At 44.1% G+C, this 19,184-nt stretch overlaps 1 protein-coding gene across 6 annotated transcripts in view; it reads left to right on the forward strand.

Annotated features, from left to right (window-relative positions):
• Positions 1 to 19,184, forward strand: part of ARHGAP24 (Rho GTPase activating protein 24) — a 436,664-nt gene that overhangs the window by 406,158 nt on the left and 11,322 nt on the right. For all 6 annotated transcript variants that reach the window (XM_082236421.1, XM_082236422.1, XM_082236423.1 and 3 more), the window contains 3 exons: positions 12,092 to 12,224; positions 13,516 to 13,589; positions 14,760 to 14,881. In XM_082236421.1, the coding sequence (XP_082092547.1) occupies positions 12,092 to 12,224; positions 13,516 to 13,589; positions 14,760 to 14,881 (329 nt within the window). The remainder of the gene's footprint in view (positions 1 to 12,091; positions 12,225 to 13,515; positions 13,590 to 14,759; positions 14,882 to 19,184) is intronic.

Genomic DNA, 19,184 nt, shown 5'->3' on the forward strand with positions numbered 1-19,184 from the left:
ACGCCCTCCCCTTTTAAATTCACAACATTCCTGTATGCTTGTTTAGGCTGAGAGGCAACAGTGAGTTGCCCAAGGTCATACACTTGACTTTGTGGCTGAGTGGAGATTTGAACATGTGCCTCCCCAGTTGAAGGCAATGCTATAACCACTATACCGCATTGTATTTCTCCAAGAACATACCCTTGAGTACATAATGAATAACATCCATATTTTTGACAGTCGTTCAACCCAAATTACCCCAATATTTCATTATACTCCAAAGTCAGGAGTTCGTTGCTTTTAGCTCCACTGCAATTTTGTTTGGACAGACTTAAAATTATACATTTGACTGACTATATTTTAGGAGCAAACCATCTTTTTTGACCTCTGCTTATGCAAACAGGCCTTCAATTATATAGACAAACAAGAAATTAAATGGAAAATGGAAATCTTTTAAAGGAAATTTTTAATGAAAGAAATTGAATTGGATTTCTCACCTCACCCCCCGCAACACACACTTTTTTTTTTAAAAAAAGTAAATTATCTTTCTCATCATTTGTTCGCATTGCCATTGTTTTATGATTACGAAGATCTGTTAGAGGAGGGAAATATTTGAAATGTCACAGAGATGGATATTAATATTTATGTGGGAACATTTTCCTGGGCAATTTCCATAGGTAAACAAAGTCTAGGTATCAGAGGAATTTAAAAGTGGATCAGCTGAGGTAGTATATGCATAACTGAGATGGTATAATGATATTGTGTATCACATAAACAGCATCGAGCGTGATCTTACGTATCTTTGTCTAAAGGGAACTGACTGCTGTTAATGTTATTCGTGCTGTCTGGGAAATAGTTATGCAATTTAGATTTTTAAGAGTTGGCCGTGGACTTTGGAATTTATTTGTTTAAACCCCTTTTATCACTCAGTTGCATAAGCTTAGGCCCCCTACAGGGCTGGATTTAGGTTTGATGAGGCCCTCAGCTACTGAAGGTAATGGGGCCCTTTATATGTCCAGCTGTCCTTTGTCAACAACAAATTTTCGCTGTTTTTTGTGTTGAATATATGCTAGATGGTAATTTATGGACCTAATAGGTATCTAAAGCCATTTGCACATTTTGCACTGCAACCAGTCCGTGCAGAATGTAAGCACCCTATATATAGAAATGAGCAAACCAGTGATACAGTGGTACCTCGGCTTAAGTACTTAATTCATTCCGGAGGTCTGTTCTTAACCTGAAACTGTTCTTAACCTGAAGCACCACTTTAGCTAATGGGGCCTCCTGCTGCTGCTGCACCGCCAGAGCACGATTTCTGTTCTTATCCTGAAGCAAAGTTCTTAACCTGAAACACTATTTCTGGCTTAGTGGAGTGTTTAACCTGAAGCGTATGTAACCCGAGGTACCACTGTATTTTAGGGAGCAGACTAGCAGGTGGAGCCCATTACTTACATCCTAGGAGCCTTCACAACACAAAACACTGTTGCTGTATATAGGTTTTATTTTATTTGGGTTTTTTAATCTTATATTTTGGAAGTGTACATCCAGGGTTTTTTCCTTTAAATTTTTGGAGGGCCTCCAAGAGAGTGGGGCCCTAAGCTATAGCTTGTTTAGCTTATATGTAAATCCGGCACTGGCCCCCTATGACATCAGAGCAACTACACCAATGGGAGCTGGGGGCAGCAGTGTGACATTGCTGTCTGAAAAGTCTCCCTGTGATGTCAGAGTCGATCTGGCAGCTGTATTAGTAGAAGCAGGGCAAGGAAAGGGGTAAACAGGCAGGAAGACTGGAAGAGTCAGAAGAGGAGTGGAATGCCAGCCATATGCTGTGCTTTAAAAACAAAGCAAAAAAACACCACCCACAATTTATTCAGCACATTATATCCCAGGCTTCCACAACATTTCTCAGGCTGGGGTATATGACAGGACTTTTGATTGAGCTGAGAGTTGGTGACTGGCCCAGGACTTAAATAAGGATATATTGTGCTCCTAGCACCAGATCTGGGCTAGTTCAAGCATACTGCTATTTCTTAGAAAAAAACAATTTTTTATTTAGAAAAACTTTCCCTCTCCTGGCTGCCTGGAAATATCCTCGGAGACCAATGGGTGATGATGACAGATATAGGGAATGCATATCAAACACACCTGGGAACTGGGGAGACTGTAATTTTGGCAAAGAGATTAATAAAACACAAGACAAGCAGAACACATGGTCACCAGAGGGCTGGGGCAAAATCTCGCTTCCATCACGTTGAAATGCAATGGTTTTATATAGCCCTCAGCTGGAGGTATTCATTTGTCGCTGTTCCTCGCTGAGCGCTGCGCTCCGAGTCGTGCACACAGGTCAGTGGGGAAGTTGCTCCTTCAACAGCAAAAAGATCATTTCCCTTTGTGGAAAACAGCAAGCCATATTATGCTCATCAATACTGTTCAAGGGGTAGATTCCAAACCCTTTGATGTTGCACAGATAACATTGACTTCAAAGATACAAGTCATTTCAGAGCCATCATTTCTAGCTGAACTCTTGCGACCCGTTGGTTGGGCACAAAATGGTTAGGTGCTTTCATTTCATTTCATATACTTCTGCACCGTTCTTCAACCCTGAAGAGAAGATTTGTTTGGCTCACGTAGGCCCTTGCCCTACTGGCACATACAGGAGTTCATCCTGAGACAGCCATCCTTTGATATAACTCTGCTGTTCTTTGCCTAATCTGTGCAGAGTAAGCCACATAGAGCAGTCGCTGGAACAATTTCCGTGCTTATATAACAGCCATCATTGTATATAATTACCAAACATCCCACATTGGAAGGGACCCCAGAGGTCATCCAGTCCAAAGCCCTGAAATGCAGGAATCACAACTAAAGCATCCCTGACAGATGGTTGTTCAGCTTAAAAACCTTGAAGAAGAATCCACCACTTTCTGCTGTATCCCGTTCCACTGATGCACAGCTCTTGCCACCAGAAAGTTTTTCCAAATATCTAGTTGCAATCTCCTTTCTTGTCATTTGGATCCACTGGTTCAGGTCAGGTCTGGAGCAGCGGAAAACAAGATTGCTCCATCTTCCATGTGACAGCCCTTCAGGTATTTGAAGGTGGCTAGCCTAATCACCTCTCGAGTCTTTTCCAAGCTAAACATACCCAACTCCCTCAAATGTTCCTCATAATGCTTGGTTTCCAGACCCTTGGTCATCTTGGTTACACTTCTGTACACATATTCTTTCTTGTCAATCTCCTCCTTACACTGTGGTGCCCAGAACTGGACACAGTACTCCAGGTGTGGTCTGACCAAGGCAGAACAGAGTGGTAAGGTTAAGGTGAAGGGACCCCTGACCATTAGGTCCAGTCGTGACCGACTCTGGGGTTGCGGTGCTCATCTTGCTTTATTGGCCAAGGGAGCCGGTGTACAGCTTCCAGGTCATGTGGCCAGCATGACTAAGCCACTTCTGGAGAACCAGAGCAGCGTACCTATTTATCTACTTGCACTTTGATGTGCTTTCGAATTGCTAGGTTGGCAGGAGCAGGGACTATCAACGGGAGCTCACCCCGTCACAGGGAACCGCCAACCTTCTGATTGGCAAGTCTATGGTTTAACCCACAGCGCCACCTGTGTCCCTTAGAACAGGGTGGTACAATAGTGCTATTACTTCCCTTGATCTGGCCACTATACTTCTGTGGATGCAGCCAAGAATACCATTAGCAAAAATTTTTTGCTGCTGCATCACATTAAACTTGTTGGTCTACTAAGACCCTAAGATCCTAAGCCATTGTTGGGTTCATTATAAAATGTGTTCCCCTTTCCAAAAGCATGGTGAACCAGAGTACTAGATAGCCCATTTTGAGTGAATGATTTACCACAACAGATATACTAACAGGTGCATCCAACTAATTCTCAATCACAGTACTGCCACTGAAATTAATGGGTCTGTGTTGGCCATTAGTAAGGTTGCCATATGTCCAGAATTTCCTGGACATATCCAGAATACTGCTGTCTCTAGCAGCGTCCTGGCAGAAATCGTTGAAATCTGCACGTATAGCAGCTCAGCAACTTTTCTGTCCAGATTTTCACTGTTTGAAATATGGCAGTCCTAGCTGGCTACAGCACTTCCATTGCAGGTGAATGTTTCAGAAAAGACCCCCTGCTAGTGATTGGGTCAGGCCTTGGGCAAGAACAAGCCGTACTTCCTCTTGGCAGCCCCCTGCATAGCGAGGAAGGAAGGAAGTGATGGGGGCAGAAAGAGAGACAAAAGGGCATTGAAAAGTCCCTCACCAGCATAGAAACCAGGGGAGTCTCAGATACAAGTGTTAGAATTCCTGCTCCATGATTGCAGTCATGGGATTTTTGTCTATTACATGATGGTGTATGTTTTGACTCCACAAAGTGGAAAGTGATGGAGACAGGATTTATTTTTTTACTATGTTCCGTGAAGTGAGACTATTGTCCTTTGTTTTTTCTCTTTGCTGTCTGATGCTAGAGAGAGAGAGGGAGCCATGTTGCAGTGCTCTGTGTGTGTTTATATGTAAATAAAGTAGATTAGCCAAAATGCTGAGTTGCTGAGGTCTGTCATGCGAACTGCACAGACTCTGCGGATCCCTAAGTCTGCCGATGTCTGTTGGCATTGGTCGCTCTGATTTTCGGGCTGAAGAAAGCTTTTGAAGCTCCCGAACGATCGACCAGGAGGGAGGGAACATGCCAGTTGGGCATGTGTCTCTGCCAAGGTCCTACTCAAGTGTAGGCTGAGCTCCTGACAACAAGATCCAGAAGAAATCCTAGATTCATGCAACACAGAGCCTGCATGGGATCTATGCCAGTTCCTGAGGCGTCATGACCACAGTTTTGCCAACCTCCTGGACAAATCATGTGGAAGATCCCACACACATGACCCAGCTTTAGATTCACTTCCTTTTGGAACTACCTTGCTTTATTGCATCTTCAATTCCCACTTGAGGTCAGAGCCTTTGCTTTCTTGAAGTGCTGACAATAGTACCACGGACACATTTCGGTCTTCACACGTGTTTGGCTGTGACTGTAAATGTTACATATGTGTTCATGGTGACCTGCTGTGTTTCCATGTTTCTTGTTTATGGAGTGGAGGAAGGGACAACCCCAGGCTGTGTAATCAGCCTGACAGCCGTTTCCACAAGGTCTGCCATGCCACAAAGCAAAAAATGTTGTTGACGCAGCAACTGCTGGAAAGGAAGTCGATGACAACGAGGGGCTGGAATGAAAAGAGCTCTGGATCTGGGCTGCCTAATTGCAAAGGAAAGGATTTGTGACTGTTTGCAGTATTTAAAGCCTTTGTATTATATTCCTAGGGGCAGCTTAGAGACCAGTAGTGGTGGCTATTCTGCTGGACAATCAAATGAACAATTAACTCATCTCTGTCTCGCTCTTGTCTGTACATGGCTATGCCAGCATACCGAATTTAAAGGGGGAGAAGAGAACGGGGAGTGGGGAAGAGTTAATACAGAGGGGCCAGGAATTTAGAAAATCCTCAGGGTATGTACTCTCTAATTAAATTCTGTGCTAATCACTCCAAATAGCAGGCTTGCTGCTTGCCATAGTTACAGGGAGGGATTTAGATATGGCTGCCTTTGACAGGCAAACAAAATTGTGATACAGACGTCCTGAAGATTTTTGAGAGTGGGATCGTCTCTTTCGCAGAAGCATTTCTTTACCTGCCGCAGCAGGATTCCACACTAGTGAGTGGTGGTTTGTTTTCTTACGCTGGGCTGCAATAGGGTTTTAAAAGCACCTGTTTACATGACCAGCTGCTCTGGGATAAGGGGTAGCTGCTGTTAGAAAGAAACAAAACAAGGAATACTTCAGAAAACAGAGAAGAAAGCAATCCCAGTTTACAAAACAGTAATACCAGTGGCAGCCTTGTGGAAAGATTAGCAAGCTGGGAGTTGCTTCCATGTGATTCCATTTTCCATGTGATTCATAGAAAAACTCAACGTTGATTTAACTAGGACATGGGGTACAGTGAAGCAGCCACCCGGACAATTGATTTCGGGTGTCAGGAAAGTCCAGCAACTGGTTAGTTGCTTAATATATAATTGAGAGCCAGTTTGGTAATGCAGATTGGGACTATGGCCTAGCATATCAGGGATCAGTCCCCTCTTAGCCATGAAGCTCACTGGGACCGTCACTGCCTCTCAGCCTAATCTACTTCATGGGTTTGTTGTGAAGATTAAATGAGGAGGAGGAGAAGCATGTATGTCACCTTGAGTTCTTTGGAGAAAAATACGGGATACAGGTGAAATAAAGAAAGAATACATATTTTTTACTGCCAGGGAATGGGAGAAATGGTTGTGGGATATTCTGGTGCTGAAATAGCTTGCATGCCTTTTATATATATATAGATTTATTTATTTGGTTTTTCAAATTAACGTTTTACACTCATATATCTAACATACATCATAAAATCAAGATTCCAAAGAATTTCCTGGACTTCCTTCCTTCCCTTTGTGAGTCCTATTGTTTGTAATTTCCTCCTACATTTTTTATAATAATCCAAATCATAGAATCATAGTGTCAGCGCTGCCTCAGGTCCTAGCTCACAGAGGACCAACTCCAGTTGCTCTTTATAAACAAAAGTCTTTATTGTGGTTCATTGTTGGTTTGACATCCGTGGCGCACAGCGGTACGTCTGAGTCCTTAGACCGGCGAAGCTCCGTCTGACTCCTCCCCGCTCATACACCAGTTCAAGACCCGAGCTTTGCCCCACCTTTTCCTCTCCTCCTTCTGCTCCTTTCTCCTCCGGGTCCTCCTGCCCTCTGGGGTTACCTCCTTCCTACTTTCTTCAGAGGCGGATTCTTCTGACTCCTCCCCACCCTTCCGGCGGGCTTTAGGACCTGGCTCCCAATCCTGGTTTTCTGCTGGCCCGCGCGCCTCCACATTTGAACTTGGCGCGCGCGCCCAGCTGGCTACTTTCCTTCTAACGGCTACACTGCTCCCCCCAGAGGGTCGTTGATGGCGTTCCTTTCTTTGCAAGGCACCAATTCCTCCCGCACAGGCCAGTCCTTCTTCGTGTAATGCTGAGCACAGTCCCTACTATCCCACATGCACAGAAAACATGGGTACTTGGTGAAGCCAGACTGTTGTCCCAACAAAAAGTTCACCATCTTCAGGTCAACACAAATAAACCACTTATGCTGATCATAACCAATTTTCTCCAGCACATACTTCACCGCTTCATAGTTCTCCTTCAGTGTACTCGAGTGAGCCAGGGGTATAGAGGCAAACTGGTTGCTGTTGTGTAGCAGAACACATTTCAGAGATTGCTTGCTGCTGTCAATGAACAGTCTCCAATCTTTGGGTTCGTACTGTGGCACTCCAAGCTTGAGCAGAAGCTGCGCAATATCTGCACAGTACACCAAGTCCTTCTCTTCCGAGAAAAAACGGAGGTACTCTTGATGCCTGTTGCGGAAGAAGCTGATGCGAGCACTGTCAGAGAGGAGTTTTTTCCCCTTCACTCTGGATGCCAACAGTTCGGCAGAGTCCTTTGACAAGCTGAGGTCGCAAACTAGATCATTCAACTCCTTTTGGGAAAATGGATGTGGAGCATCATCTTCAAGAACCACTTCTTCTTCTTCATGTCCTTCAACACTGGAGGCATCTTCGTCACTAATGTCAGGAAGTTCTCCGAAGATAGGCACTGGAATTTCATCACAATGAGCTACAGGACAACGTGCTGATTGAAGATCAGGATACTTCGTGGGGCGGCTGCCCCATTAACTTAGTTTTGATCCCCCAACTTTATGCTTTGCTGGACCAATTTATGGAAGATTTGGAGGTTTTATGACTTCAAACTGATCCCTTTTCGACATAATCACCCAGAACTATCGGACCTGAATACTTCTTGCCATTAAAATAATCATTTCCAATCAAAACAATTATTTGACAAGGCATTTTACCCCCACCAACTTCTTCTAAAATGCTCCACACAAGCGTACATATGAACAAAAACGTAAAAGAAGACATGTGGCTATAGCTAAAAAACTTGACCTGATTGAGCAAAACCAATGTGATTTTTGGATTCAGCGCATCAGATTCGTCCTAAATCAGCTGAAAAAACGCAGACAACAAATTTGTTGTTGACCAGTGTTATTTGTACCCCGCCCATCTGGCTGGGTTTCCCCAGCCACTCTGGGCGGCTTCCAACAAAGATTAAAAATACATTTAAATGTCACACATTAAAAACTTCCCAGAACAGGGCTGCCTTCAGATGTCTTCTAAATGTCAGGTAGTTGCTTATCTCTTTGGCATCTGATGGGAGGGCGTTCCACAGGGCGGGTGCCACTACCAAGAAGGCCCTCTGCCTGGTTCCCTGTAGCTTTGCTTCTCGTAATGAGGGAACCGCCAGAAGGCCTTTGGCACTGGACCTCAGCATTAGAAGGGAGAGAAAATGTGTCTGTACATTTCCCCCACACAACCCATAATTTTATACACATTTAATAGTCTTATTTACCATACAACAACACTGCCTCTAGAGGCAAAATGATTTTATATTCCCAAAAATGTCAAGTACAAAATCAATTACTGGGGTGCCCAGGGTCTGTCTCGCTGTGGTGTGAGCAGAAACTGAGTTACTCTCTGTTGCTCCCTCACCCAAAAACTTTTCCTGATTTTTTAATGAGCAGCTGGTGGAGGAAAAATGAAAAACTGGAACTGCCAACTTCTCTTAAGTTTATTTAAATGGGAGAAAGCACAGCATGGTGAAAATGGTGTGTTTGGGAACTGGCGAAGCTGACGGGAAAAATCCGAAACCAGTATGATCAAGTATTCCAAAAGGACCGGAGCAAATTTATACAGCATTTGAAAGAATATTATAAGCAATTAACATCACTAGTAGGGTTGTCTGAAGACTTGCAATGAGAAAATTTCTCCCTTTTCTTATTTATTTAAGTTTTGAGGTATTTTGTAATGAGTGTAATCAGAATTGGAAACGTATAAAATGCAATAATATAAAGGCTAATTTTGAAAGTTGTGAGACGGGAGGGAGGGAAGTCGACAGGCTCTAGAGAGCCAGAGAGATAAAGTGGATAATAGTGATGTGATTACAGTGGTGCCTCGCAAGACGAAAAGAATCCGTTCTGTGATTCTCTTCTTCTAGCGGTTTTTTCGTCTTGCGAAGCAAGCCCATTGACGGATTAGCGGATTAGCGCTATTAGCGGCTTTTAGCGGCTTATCTGCTGATCGGATCAGCTGATAAGCGGCTTAGCGGCTTAGAAAAAGGGGGGGGGAACCCCACAGGAACTCGCAAGACATTTTCGTCTTGCGAAGCAAGCCCATAGGAAATTCATTTTGCAAAGCACCTCGAAAACGGAAAACTCTTTCGTCTAGCGAGTTTTCCATCTTGCGAGGCATTTGTCTTGTGGGGCACCACTGTATATATTTGTTTCCCACAGGCTTCACCAATAATTAGGACAGGGGTACAAAATGAACAGGAGTGTGCCAAATTTTAAACGGGTTCCTTTTCCACTGTTTCCTCTTAAAGAGCATGGCGCAGAGTTCCCTCCAAAAACAGCAATGTTCTCCTAAGTCAAAGGTGCTGCAAAATTGGGATCCATTTCTCCTCCTTTACCAAAGTACTTGCCAAGAGAGACAGAGGGATTCCCTGTGGGGAGGGGACCGCACTTTGCACGACTTCCTTTAGAGTGATTGCAACGTCTTCATGACTCCCTCCCAATTTCCCTTCCAAAGAGATTTGGAGCATCATACTCTGTGTTGTGGTTCAGATCATCTCTTTCAAAGTGGTTCTCTCTGCACTTGAATGGAAGCAATTTACAGTGCAATGCCCACAGATGAGGACAGTGCTTTCAATATCGATGAACTCGCCATCTTAGAAGGGGAACATTTTTGCTCCTCTTTGTATGTGTGGGAACGTTCAGGGATGCAGGAGAGGATATATTGTTTGATTATATCATTTTTAACTTGTGTTAACAAGTTCTACAATTTAGCAGAGTAACATTCTCCTTTTTTAAACTTGCACAGCGGATGCGTTTGCTCAGTCTCGCTAAAGCCTCTCAAATAAGTTTCGCTGGTAATTCCCCATTTAAAGGTAAAGGGTAAAGGGACCCCTAACCCTTAGGTCCAGTCGCGGACGACTCTGGGGTTGTGGCGCTCATCTCACTTTATTGGCCAAGGGAGCCGGCATACAGCTTCCGGGTCGTGTGGCCAGCATGACTAAGCCACTTCTGGCAAACCAGAGCAGCGCACCGAAACGTCGTTTACCTTCCCGCCGGAGCGGTACCTATTTATCTACTTGCAATCTGATGTGCTTTCAAACTGCTAGGTTGGCAGGAGCAGGGACTGAGCAACGGGAGCTCACCCCATCACAGGGATTCAAACCGCCGACCCATGTCCCAATTCCCCATTTAGTCCCTCATAAAAAGATAGACATGACACAGTCTTCTATAAAAATATATAAAAAAGAGTTTACTCACACATTCTGTTCACAATTGAATCCCAGAAGGCAGTCTTAAGTTACAAAAGTAATATACCTGGACTCATAAAGAGACAGGTCCTTTGTCCTCTCTTGGCTGGAAGCCAAGAGAGCATTTATGGCTAAGCAGATGTTTCTTCTTCGATGAATGTAGTCAGAGAGAGAGAGATGGCTGACCAGTCCTGCTCTTTTGTTACCTGGGCAGGTGAGGTCACACCCACCTCTAGTCACATGCAGAGGAAGTCTGTACCAGCCTAGGAGGAAACAAGAAGTTCCGACTGGCTGGTCCAGACATCCCTTTTTTATTTCCACTCTAGGGATGTTGTACTTGACTGCTCTGTGTCTCACATCCCACAGTATGCTCCCCAAAACACTGTCAAATTGGGTAGGTGGGGATTTTTTCTGGGGGAAAGTAGTCCCCAATTTCTGTGCCGCCCTGAGAGCCTCTGTGCTCCTAGTAATCATAGATGGCTCAGAGATTAGCAGGAAGGCTCCCCAGTTCAGATATGTGATATCTGAAATGCCAGATATTTGAAAACCTGATACCTCTCTCATTTTAGAAATTATGCTCTGGTGCAGGAGCAGCTCACATCTCATTAGGCAGGCTCACCATCCACCTCTAGAATAGTTATTAAGGCCAATACCGCAATAATACTCTGCAACGAATGGGAGCTCCTTTGGCCTGAGGAAGTATTCTGTATAAATCTTATTTTACAACATCACCACCTAGTGGTAATATATAGATATACAGAGCAATTTCCAAAGCCTTCCACCTGCTGAGCTCATTAAAAATATTGCAGCCTGCAGAGTGCAGGGTGCACGGGTTTAGTTTGAGCTACAAACAACGGCAAAGAAATATTTTTCTCACTCTTTAATAAATTGGAAAAACTCAGGGGTTATCTTATCAAGTCGATTAGGAGTATCTTCCAGACAGACCTAAGACAAAAAAGAGTAAGCATTCATTTTGCGCACAGAACATAAGTGACTTACAGAATTTACTGCCTTAGGATGTGGCAATGGTGGCTGGCTTAGCTGGGTTTAGACCAGTTCTTAGAGGAGAATAACTCTGTCAAGAGAAGGAATTCTTGATGAATTCACTTTCTTTGAACTGCAATGAGAAGTGACCTAAGCCACACCTCTCAGACAAATGTGCAGATTGCAGCATACAAATTGTTAAGTTGTGGGTGAACATATCAGACGACACAGCAATTCTTCAAAAAGCTCTTATTTATTCACAGGCCAGAACAGAACTGAACTGAAGGGTTCAGCCAGCCTGCTTATATAGAGCTCCACTAGAATGCAACAGTAACCATTTTCTGTAACTATCCAATCACTGAACGTCACTTTCAATCCCTTGTTTGCATATGTGGACCTGAGTGAAAACTATCTACAGTATCCCTCTGCTGGCCCAGGGTGAGAACTTCAGTACATAACACAAATCCTTCAGATGACAAACGTCTCAAAATTTACGGTCATTTTGAGTATTTCAGGATGAAACACATTTAGAAATGTGTGTGTTGAAATAAAATATGTACCTAAACACATTTTTTGCAATAAAATACATAATAAAATATGTATTTAGATCTGCGCGAAAACAGCGATAGCTTTCTAGGTGCCTTGCGCTACATTTCCAGCAGTAATCTCATCCCTTCCCTCCCAACAGAAACACAGATGTACACACAGTGGCGTCGCTTTTGAAGCTGTACCTCAGAGAGCTCCCAGAGCCAGTCATTCCATATGCCAAATATGAAGACTTTCTCGCCTGCGCCAAACTACTCAGCAAGGAAGAGGAAACGGTGAGTTTGCAGCCTTGATTCCAGTGTGTGAAATTATCAGGTGTTTGGCAGTCTTATTGAGGGATTTTGAGTGAAGTGATTTAACTCCTGTTTGGTCGCCTTCGTTTTATGTTGGCTGTTTCTATGATATACCTTAGAAACTTGGGAAGCTGCCTGGAATGAAGATATTGGAGATACACTTCAGAGGTCCAGACTATGGGGAGCCCGGAAAAATAATAATCTATAATTAATAATTTGGACTGTAATTTGGTCGTTTTTTATTTTAGTTTATTGTTTATAAATGGATTATGATAGTAAAGGTAAAGTCATGGCCAACTCTGGGGTTGCGGCGCTCATCTTGCTTTAATGGCCGAGGGAGCTGGCGTACAGCTTCCGGGTCATGTGGCCAGCATGACTAAGCCACTTCTGGCGAACCAGAGCAGCGCACGGACACGCCATTTACCTTCCCGCCAGAGCGGTACCTATTTATCTACTTGCACTTTGACGTGCTTTCGAACTGCTAGGTTGGCAGGAGCAGGGACCGAGCAACAGGAGCTCACGGGGATTCGAACCGCCGACCTTCTGATCGGCAAGTCCTAGGCTCTGTGGTTTAACCCACAGCGCCACCCACGTCCCCTGGATTATGACATGGATATGTTAATTGGCTGTTTTTATTGGAAAATCAATTTAAAAATGATTAAAAAGAAACTTGGTAAGCTGCCTTATACCAGTTCAGACTATTTGTCCATGTAGCTCAGTATTGTCTCCTGACAGTGCCTCTCCAAGGTCTCAGGCAGAGCTCTTTCTGGCTCCCTTTTTCATTGGAGATGCTAGAGATTTAACATGGGACCTCATTCTTGCTCTACCACTGAGCTCTGGCCCCTCCCCATACACCTGAGAATGGGACAAAGGCCACATCCGTACCGTCTATTTAAAGTGGTATCATAGTGTTTTAAATGGTCATGGCTTCTCCCAAAGAATTCTGGCAGCTGTAGTTTTTGCAAAGGGTTTTGCTGAGAGTTGTAAGGAGATCCATACTCCACTCTCAGAGCTACAGAAGAACCAGACGTGCTTAGAAGCTGCTCCATCATGGGCCTTCTAACCATATCCTGGAACCAAACATGCTAAGCCAACCTTTCGCAATTGGAAATGGGTGTTTGTAGGTGGCAGCTGTGAATTGTCTCAACACATGTGAGCAGCTGCAATCGCCCATCACAATCTGTATGGATAGTTTTTAAAGGAAAGTGGGAAGTATTATGTTTTGGTCACTTTCTTTGTGGTTTCTAATGCTGCGGATCTCATTTTCACACAGGGGCTGAATGAACTGGTGAAGCAAGTGAAGAGTTTGCCGCCTGTCAACTTCAACCTGCTGCAGTATATTTGCAGGTAAATATCCCCACAAGAATCTCAAAGCACCGATTGCCTTAGCATTCCCAAAGACATCATTAGATAGAACAGTTTTCTGTGAACAGCTCTTTAAGGAGTAACAACAGAACAGTTAAATTTTAACTTCTACTACATCTTCTTCTTGTTGTTGCTGCTGTTATCATTATTGATTTATTACCTGCCCTTTGCTGTAAGGTCCCAGGGCAAACGTTTAAAGCAGCTTAAAGTAAATTAGAATTATGAGAGCGGGCCCTACAATCTCTCTCTCTCAAAGGTCAGAGTAAAGAAGTGTGTCTGTGAAAGCTGTATAATGAAGACACCAAATTCACCTCTGTGGGGAAAGAATGTACTACTACCAATAATAATAATAATAATTTATATGCCACCCATCTGACTGGGTTACCTCAGGTATTCTGTGTGGCTTCCAACAAATAAAAACACAGTAAGACATCAAACATTAAAATCTTCTCTAAACAGGGCTGCCTTCAGATGTCTTCTAAAATTCAGATAGTTGTTTATTTCCTTTACATCTGATGGGAGGGCATTCCACAGGGCGGGTGCTCTGAGGACGAGCCAGTACTAATCAGTGGAGATCGTTCCCTGTATCCTCCCATTCTTTCCTCCCTCGCTGCCTGCATGTCCCTGAAACCCTATAACTTCACTTCTCACAGTGAGGGAACTGTCAGAAGGCCCTTGAAGTTGGACCTCAGTGTCCGGGCTGAATGATAGGGGTGGAGACGCTCCTTCAGGTGCGCAGGGCTAAAGCCATTTAGAGCTTTCAAGATTAGCACCAGTACTTTGAATTATGCTTAGAAATGTATGGAGAGCCAATGTAGGTCTTTCAGGACTGGTGTTATTATATGGTCCCAGCGACCGCTCCCAGTAACCAGTCTGGTAGCTCCACTCAAAACAAGACACTCCCTATCTGCAGACTTACATTCAAATAAAAAAAATTAAAATACAACACACAAAGGAAAAGATACAAGGGAGAAATTTTATTAGCGGTAGGGTGGGGTGAGGGAGCATGTCTCCTTTGCACATTTATGCATAATTGCTAATTGCATGAATAGCATCTCGCCTGGTTCGGCCCTGTCATTTATAGTTGACTGAATCCTGATTCTGGACTCCCCTCCCCTCGCCTCCCCCATGCTTTTTTGGATGCATTAACAGATTCCTTGATGAAGTTCAGTCCTATTCCGGAGTCAACAAAATGAGTGTGCAAAACCTGGCTACTGTGTTTGGTCCCAACATCCTGCGCCCCAAAGTGGAGGATCCCTTGACCATCATGGAAGGTGAGTGAGAAAGCAAAACCCACCGCAAAGGTTCAGTTAGCTGGTCTGAGGATCCTGGCAAGAACATTGATGCAACAGTAGGGTTTAATTTAATATAGTAAAAACGCTTTGTGGAACTTGAAAACAACCAAACAGCAGCATGTGCAGGTATGCAAAATACAAGAGGGCCAGATCTGATGTAACAGGCTGTATTTATGCAAGACTTGGAGGGGACGCGGGTGGCGCTGTGGTCTGAACCACAGAGCCTAGGACTTGCCGATCAGAAGGTCGGCAGTTCGAATCCCCACGACGGGGTGAGCTCCCATTGCTCGGTCCCTGCTCCTGCCAACGTAGCAGTTCGAAAGCACATCAAAGTGCAAGTAGATAAATAGGTGCCGCTCCGGCGGGAAGGTAAACGGCGTTTCCGTGCGCTGCTCTGGTTCGCCAGAAGCGGCTTAGTCATGCTGGCCACATGACCCTGTCTGCTGTCTGCGTACAAACACCGGCTCCATCTGCATGTAAAGTGAGATGAGCGCCACAACCTGAGAGTCGTCCACGACTGGACCTAAAGGACCTTTACCTTTACCTAGTTGCTTGGAGCAGAACCGTGGCATCTATATTGGAAGCATCCATCAAGTAAAATTAAGAATCAAGTGTAATAAAAAGAAGTGCCTCCTGGATCAGGCCAGTAGCTCATCTTAGTCCAGCAACCTGTTCTCACAGCGGCCAACCAGGATTTTAGTTTAGCTATGATTTGGGACCCATGTGTGGACACAAAACATAGCAGCAAAAACATTTGTTTGTTTGAGTATTTGCTTTGCACTGGAAAACCGTCCAAACGTTTCTACGTACAAATATTGTAACTCAAAATATTTACAAAAATATATAATTATACTGGTGGTTTTTAAAAGGAAAGGACTCTTGGCAGAACTGTGCTTCTCTACTGCCTGAATTTCAGCAGATTTGCCTTTTTTATATATAGTTTTAATTCTATTCGATATTAATTACTTTTAAACTTCTCTTTCATGTTTTCAGCTTTTTGCAATTTGTCTGTTTGAATTTGTGAAAGCTGCTTTGAGTTACAGTCTTACAAGAAGGCAGGATATAATTTGTTGTTGTTGTTTAGTTGTTTAATCATGGCCGACTCTTTGTGACCCCATGGACCAGAGCACGCCAGGCACTCCTGTCTTCCACTGCCTCCCGCAGTTTGGTCAAACTCATGTTCGTAGCTTCGAGAACATTGTCCAACCATCTCGTCTTCTGTCATCCCCTTCTCCTTGTGCCCTCCATCTTTCCCAGCACCAGGGTCTTTTCCAGGGAGTCTTCCCTTCTCATGAGGTGGCCAAAGTATTGGAGCCTCAACTTCACGATCTGTCCTTCCAGTGAGCACTCAGGGCTGATTTCCTTAAGAATGGATAGGGTTGATCTTCTTGCAGTCCATGGGACTCTCAAGAGTCTCCTCCAGCACCATAATTCAAAAGCATCAATTATTTGGCGACCAGCCTTCTTTATGGTCCAGCTTTCACTTCCATACATCACTACTGGGAAAACCATAGCTTTTACTGTATGGACCTTTGTTGGCAAGGTGATGTCTCTACTTTTTAAGATGCTGCCTAGGTTTGTCGATATAAATATAGGAAGAATAATTTTAAAAGTTGAGCGACCACTGCTGGGAAATACAGCAGTGGACGACATAAACCTCTTATCTTTCCAAGGCCTTGCCCTATCAAGGGAAGCTGCCTTCTACCGAGTCCATGATCATCCATGATTGGTGCATCTTGCTTCGTATTGTCTTCACTGACTGCCTGCAGCTCTCCAGAGTTTCAGACAGGAATCATCTTCAACCCAGCCTGCAAATCCCTGAAATTTAACTTAGAATAATGTGCTGTAAAACTGAACTATGAACCTTACCCTGATCCAGCGAAGGAGACCCTTAAGTTCCTAACAAGGCAATAATGCCCAGCTGCAAAAATAAAAATTAAAAAATCCAGATATCAGGTTCTTAGCTTCTTCCTCTTCTTCGGTGGATTTACATCCCTCTCATCAACAGATGATTTATTTTGCTAATTAGAGAGCGGAGGGAGAACAGCCTGCAAATGAAAGTGCTCCCTTGATTGCAGATGCTCATATTTCAGTTGCAATAATAATTTGTGCTTCCCCCCCATAACTCATTAAGTATGAGAAGTGAGATCACTGTTTGTGTAACTCATTTAGAAGGGCGCAAGAAACATCCATGCATGCTTTTGTTCCATAGCCCTGTGATGAGCATTGGGGGTGGGGGGAGGTCGGAATCATCCTGATCAGAAGGAAAAAAATTCCAATCTCTGGAGCTGCAATCCTGCGCACACTTACTAGGTAGCAAGTATCACTGAACTCGGTAAGGATCACGTCTCTGTAGGCACGTAAATCTGTATCAGGCTTTAGCTTTGACAGGCGTTTGGTGTGTTTTGAGAATATTTTGGTCGATTGCTTTTTGAAAAGGGATGAAACGTTTGCTTTGCCCTTCAAGGAAATATTCCCATCACTCTGAATGACTTCATTTGCCCTCAGTGACATCAGCAAGAAGCCAAGCCTGATTGGCTACAAAGTGTCATGGGGTCATCTTCACTCCCAGTTATTGCTCAGAAGCATCCGGCACATCAAAGAATTATGCCTGGAAATGTGATTAGGTAAAGGGTAAAGGGACCCCTGACCATTAGGTCCAGTCGTGAATGACTCTGGGGTTGCAGCGCTCATCTCGCTTTATTGGCCAAGGGAGCCGGCGTACAGCTTCTGGGTCATGTGACCAGCATGACTAAGCCACTTCTGGCAAACCGGAGCAGCACACAGAAACGCCGTTTACCTTCCCACTGGAGTGGTACCTATTTATCTACTTGCACTTTGACGTGCTTTCGAACTGCTAGGTTGGCAGGAGCAGGGACCAAGCAACCGGAGCTCACCCCGTTGCAGGATTTGAACCACCAACCTTCTGATTGGCAAGTCCTAGGCTCTGTGGCTTAACCCACAGCGCCACCCACGTCCCTTGGAAATGTGATTATAGCCTCCCAAAAAAATGCCATTTCAGGAAGGATCAGATCAGAGGAAAGTGCCACTTCTTGCCATATGCCCAAGAGTCAGCAAACTTTTTCAGCAGGGGGCTGGTCCACTGTCCCTCAGACCTTGTGGGGGGGCTGGACTATATTTTTTGGGGGAGGAATGAACAAATTCCTATGCCCCACAAATAACCCAGAGATGCATTTTAAATAAAATCACACATTCTACTCATGTAAAAACAGGCTGATTCCTGGACTGTCCGCGGGCTGGATTTAGAAAGTGATTGGGCCGGATCCACCCCCCGGGCCTTAGTTTGCCTACCCATGGCCTAGCATCAAAGACACGCTCCAAAAATTACCAAGGAAGTCGTACTGCTTGTGCGCTATGGCCTTCTACAGAAGGAAACATGGTCATTCATTATAATGCATTTCAAAACAATCTCCCTCCTGGCTTAAGGGAGCACGCTTTGATTCATAACATAAGCAGAAGCATACTCAGCACTGAAGAACTGTGCGATGCACTGTGGCGGCTGCACCCAGTCTCATTTTGGAGCGCTTAATGACATTTATATTAAATTGATTTAACATCCCTTCTCATTATCATGCGCTGCTCCAGTCGGCACAACTAAACATTGCAGAAACAGGGGGGGGGAGGGGATGAGGAGATAACTCAACTGCTCACTGCTGCAGGATCCTGAATCCAGCCAGCTACATGCTGTTCAAAACTGGAGTAAAACTGAAGGTAACCTCAGAAATTGTAATTAGACCATTCATCTTTTGATTATTTCTTTCCACCATGATTTTTGTTGTTGTTGTTGTTGTTGTTGTGTTCCTAAAGCCGCTGGCTATTATGCTTAGATATTTGTCTTGCTCTGACATGACAAACTCAACCTTATCAGTATTCTGGAAACCACAGAATAGTGACGTGTCCAAACTGGCATGGGGGAAGAAGGGAGATTGAGAGGGGCCTGTTTGATGGGCCACCTACAGTTGTGTGATTGGTTCATGGCAGCTGCTGATGTGATTAGGAAGAGGAGCCAACCTGTATGGAATTCAGCACTTAAGTAAAATTTGGTGCATTGTTCTTCTGATGCAACTGGAGCTACAAGAATGGAACTATCTTGAGCTTGGAAGAGAAAGATCCCTTTATATAGGCTAGAAAATCTACAGGCTAATATAAAAGCCAAAGTATTGCAGGAGGGCTTCTTTCTTAATTTCTTTTTTTTAATATATGTATAGCCCTTTTTACAACACAGAACACAGCAAACAATAAACGTCAATATCCCATTAAA

This window comes from Podarcis vaucheri (assembly GCF_965113315.1).
Source record: "Podarcis vaucheri genome assembly, chromosome: 9".
Lineage (NCBI taxonomy): Eukaryota > Metazoa > Chordata > Lepidosauria > Squamata > Lacertidae > Podarcis > Podarcis vaucheri.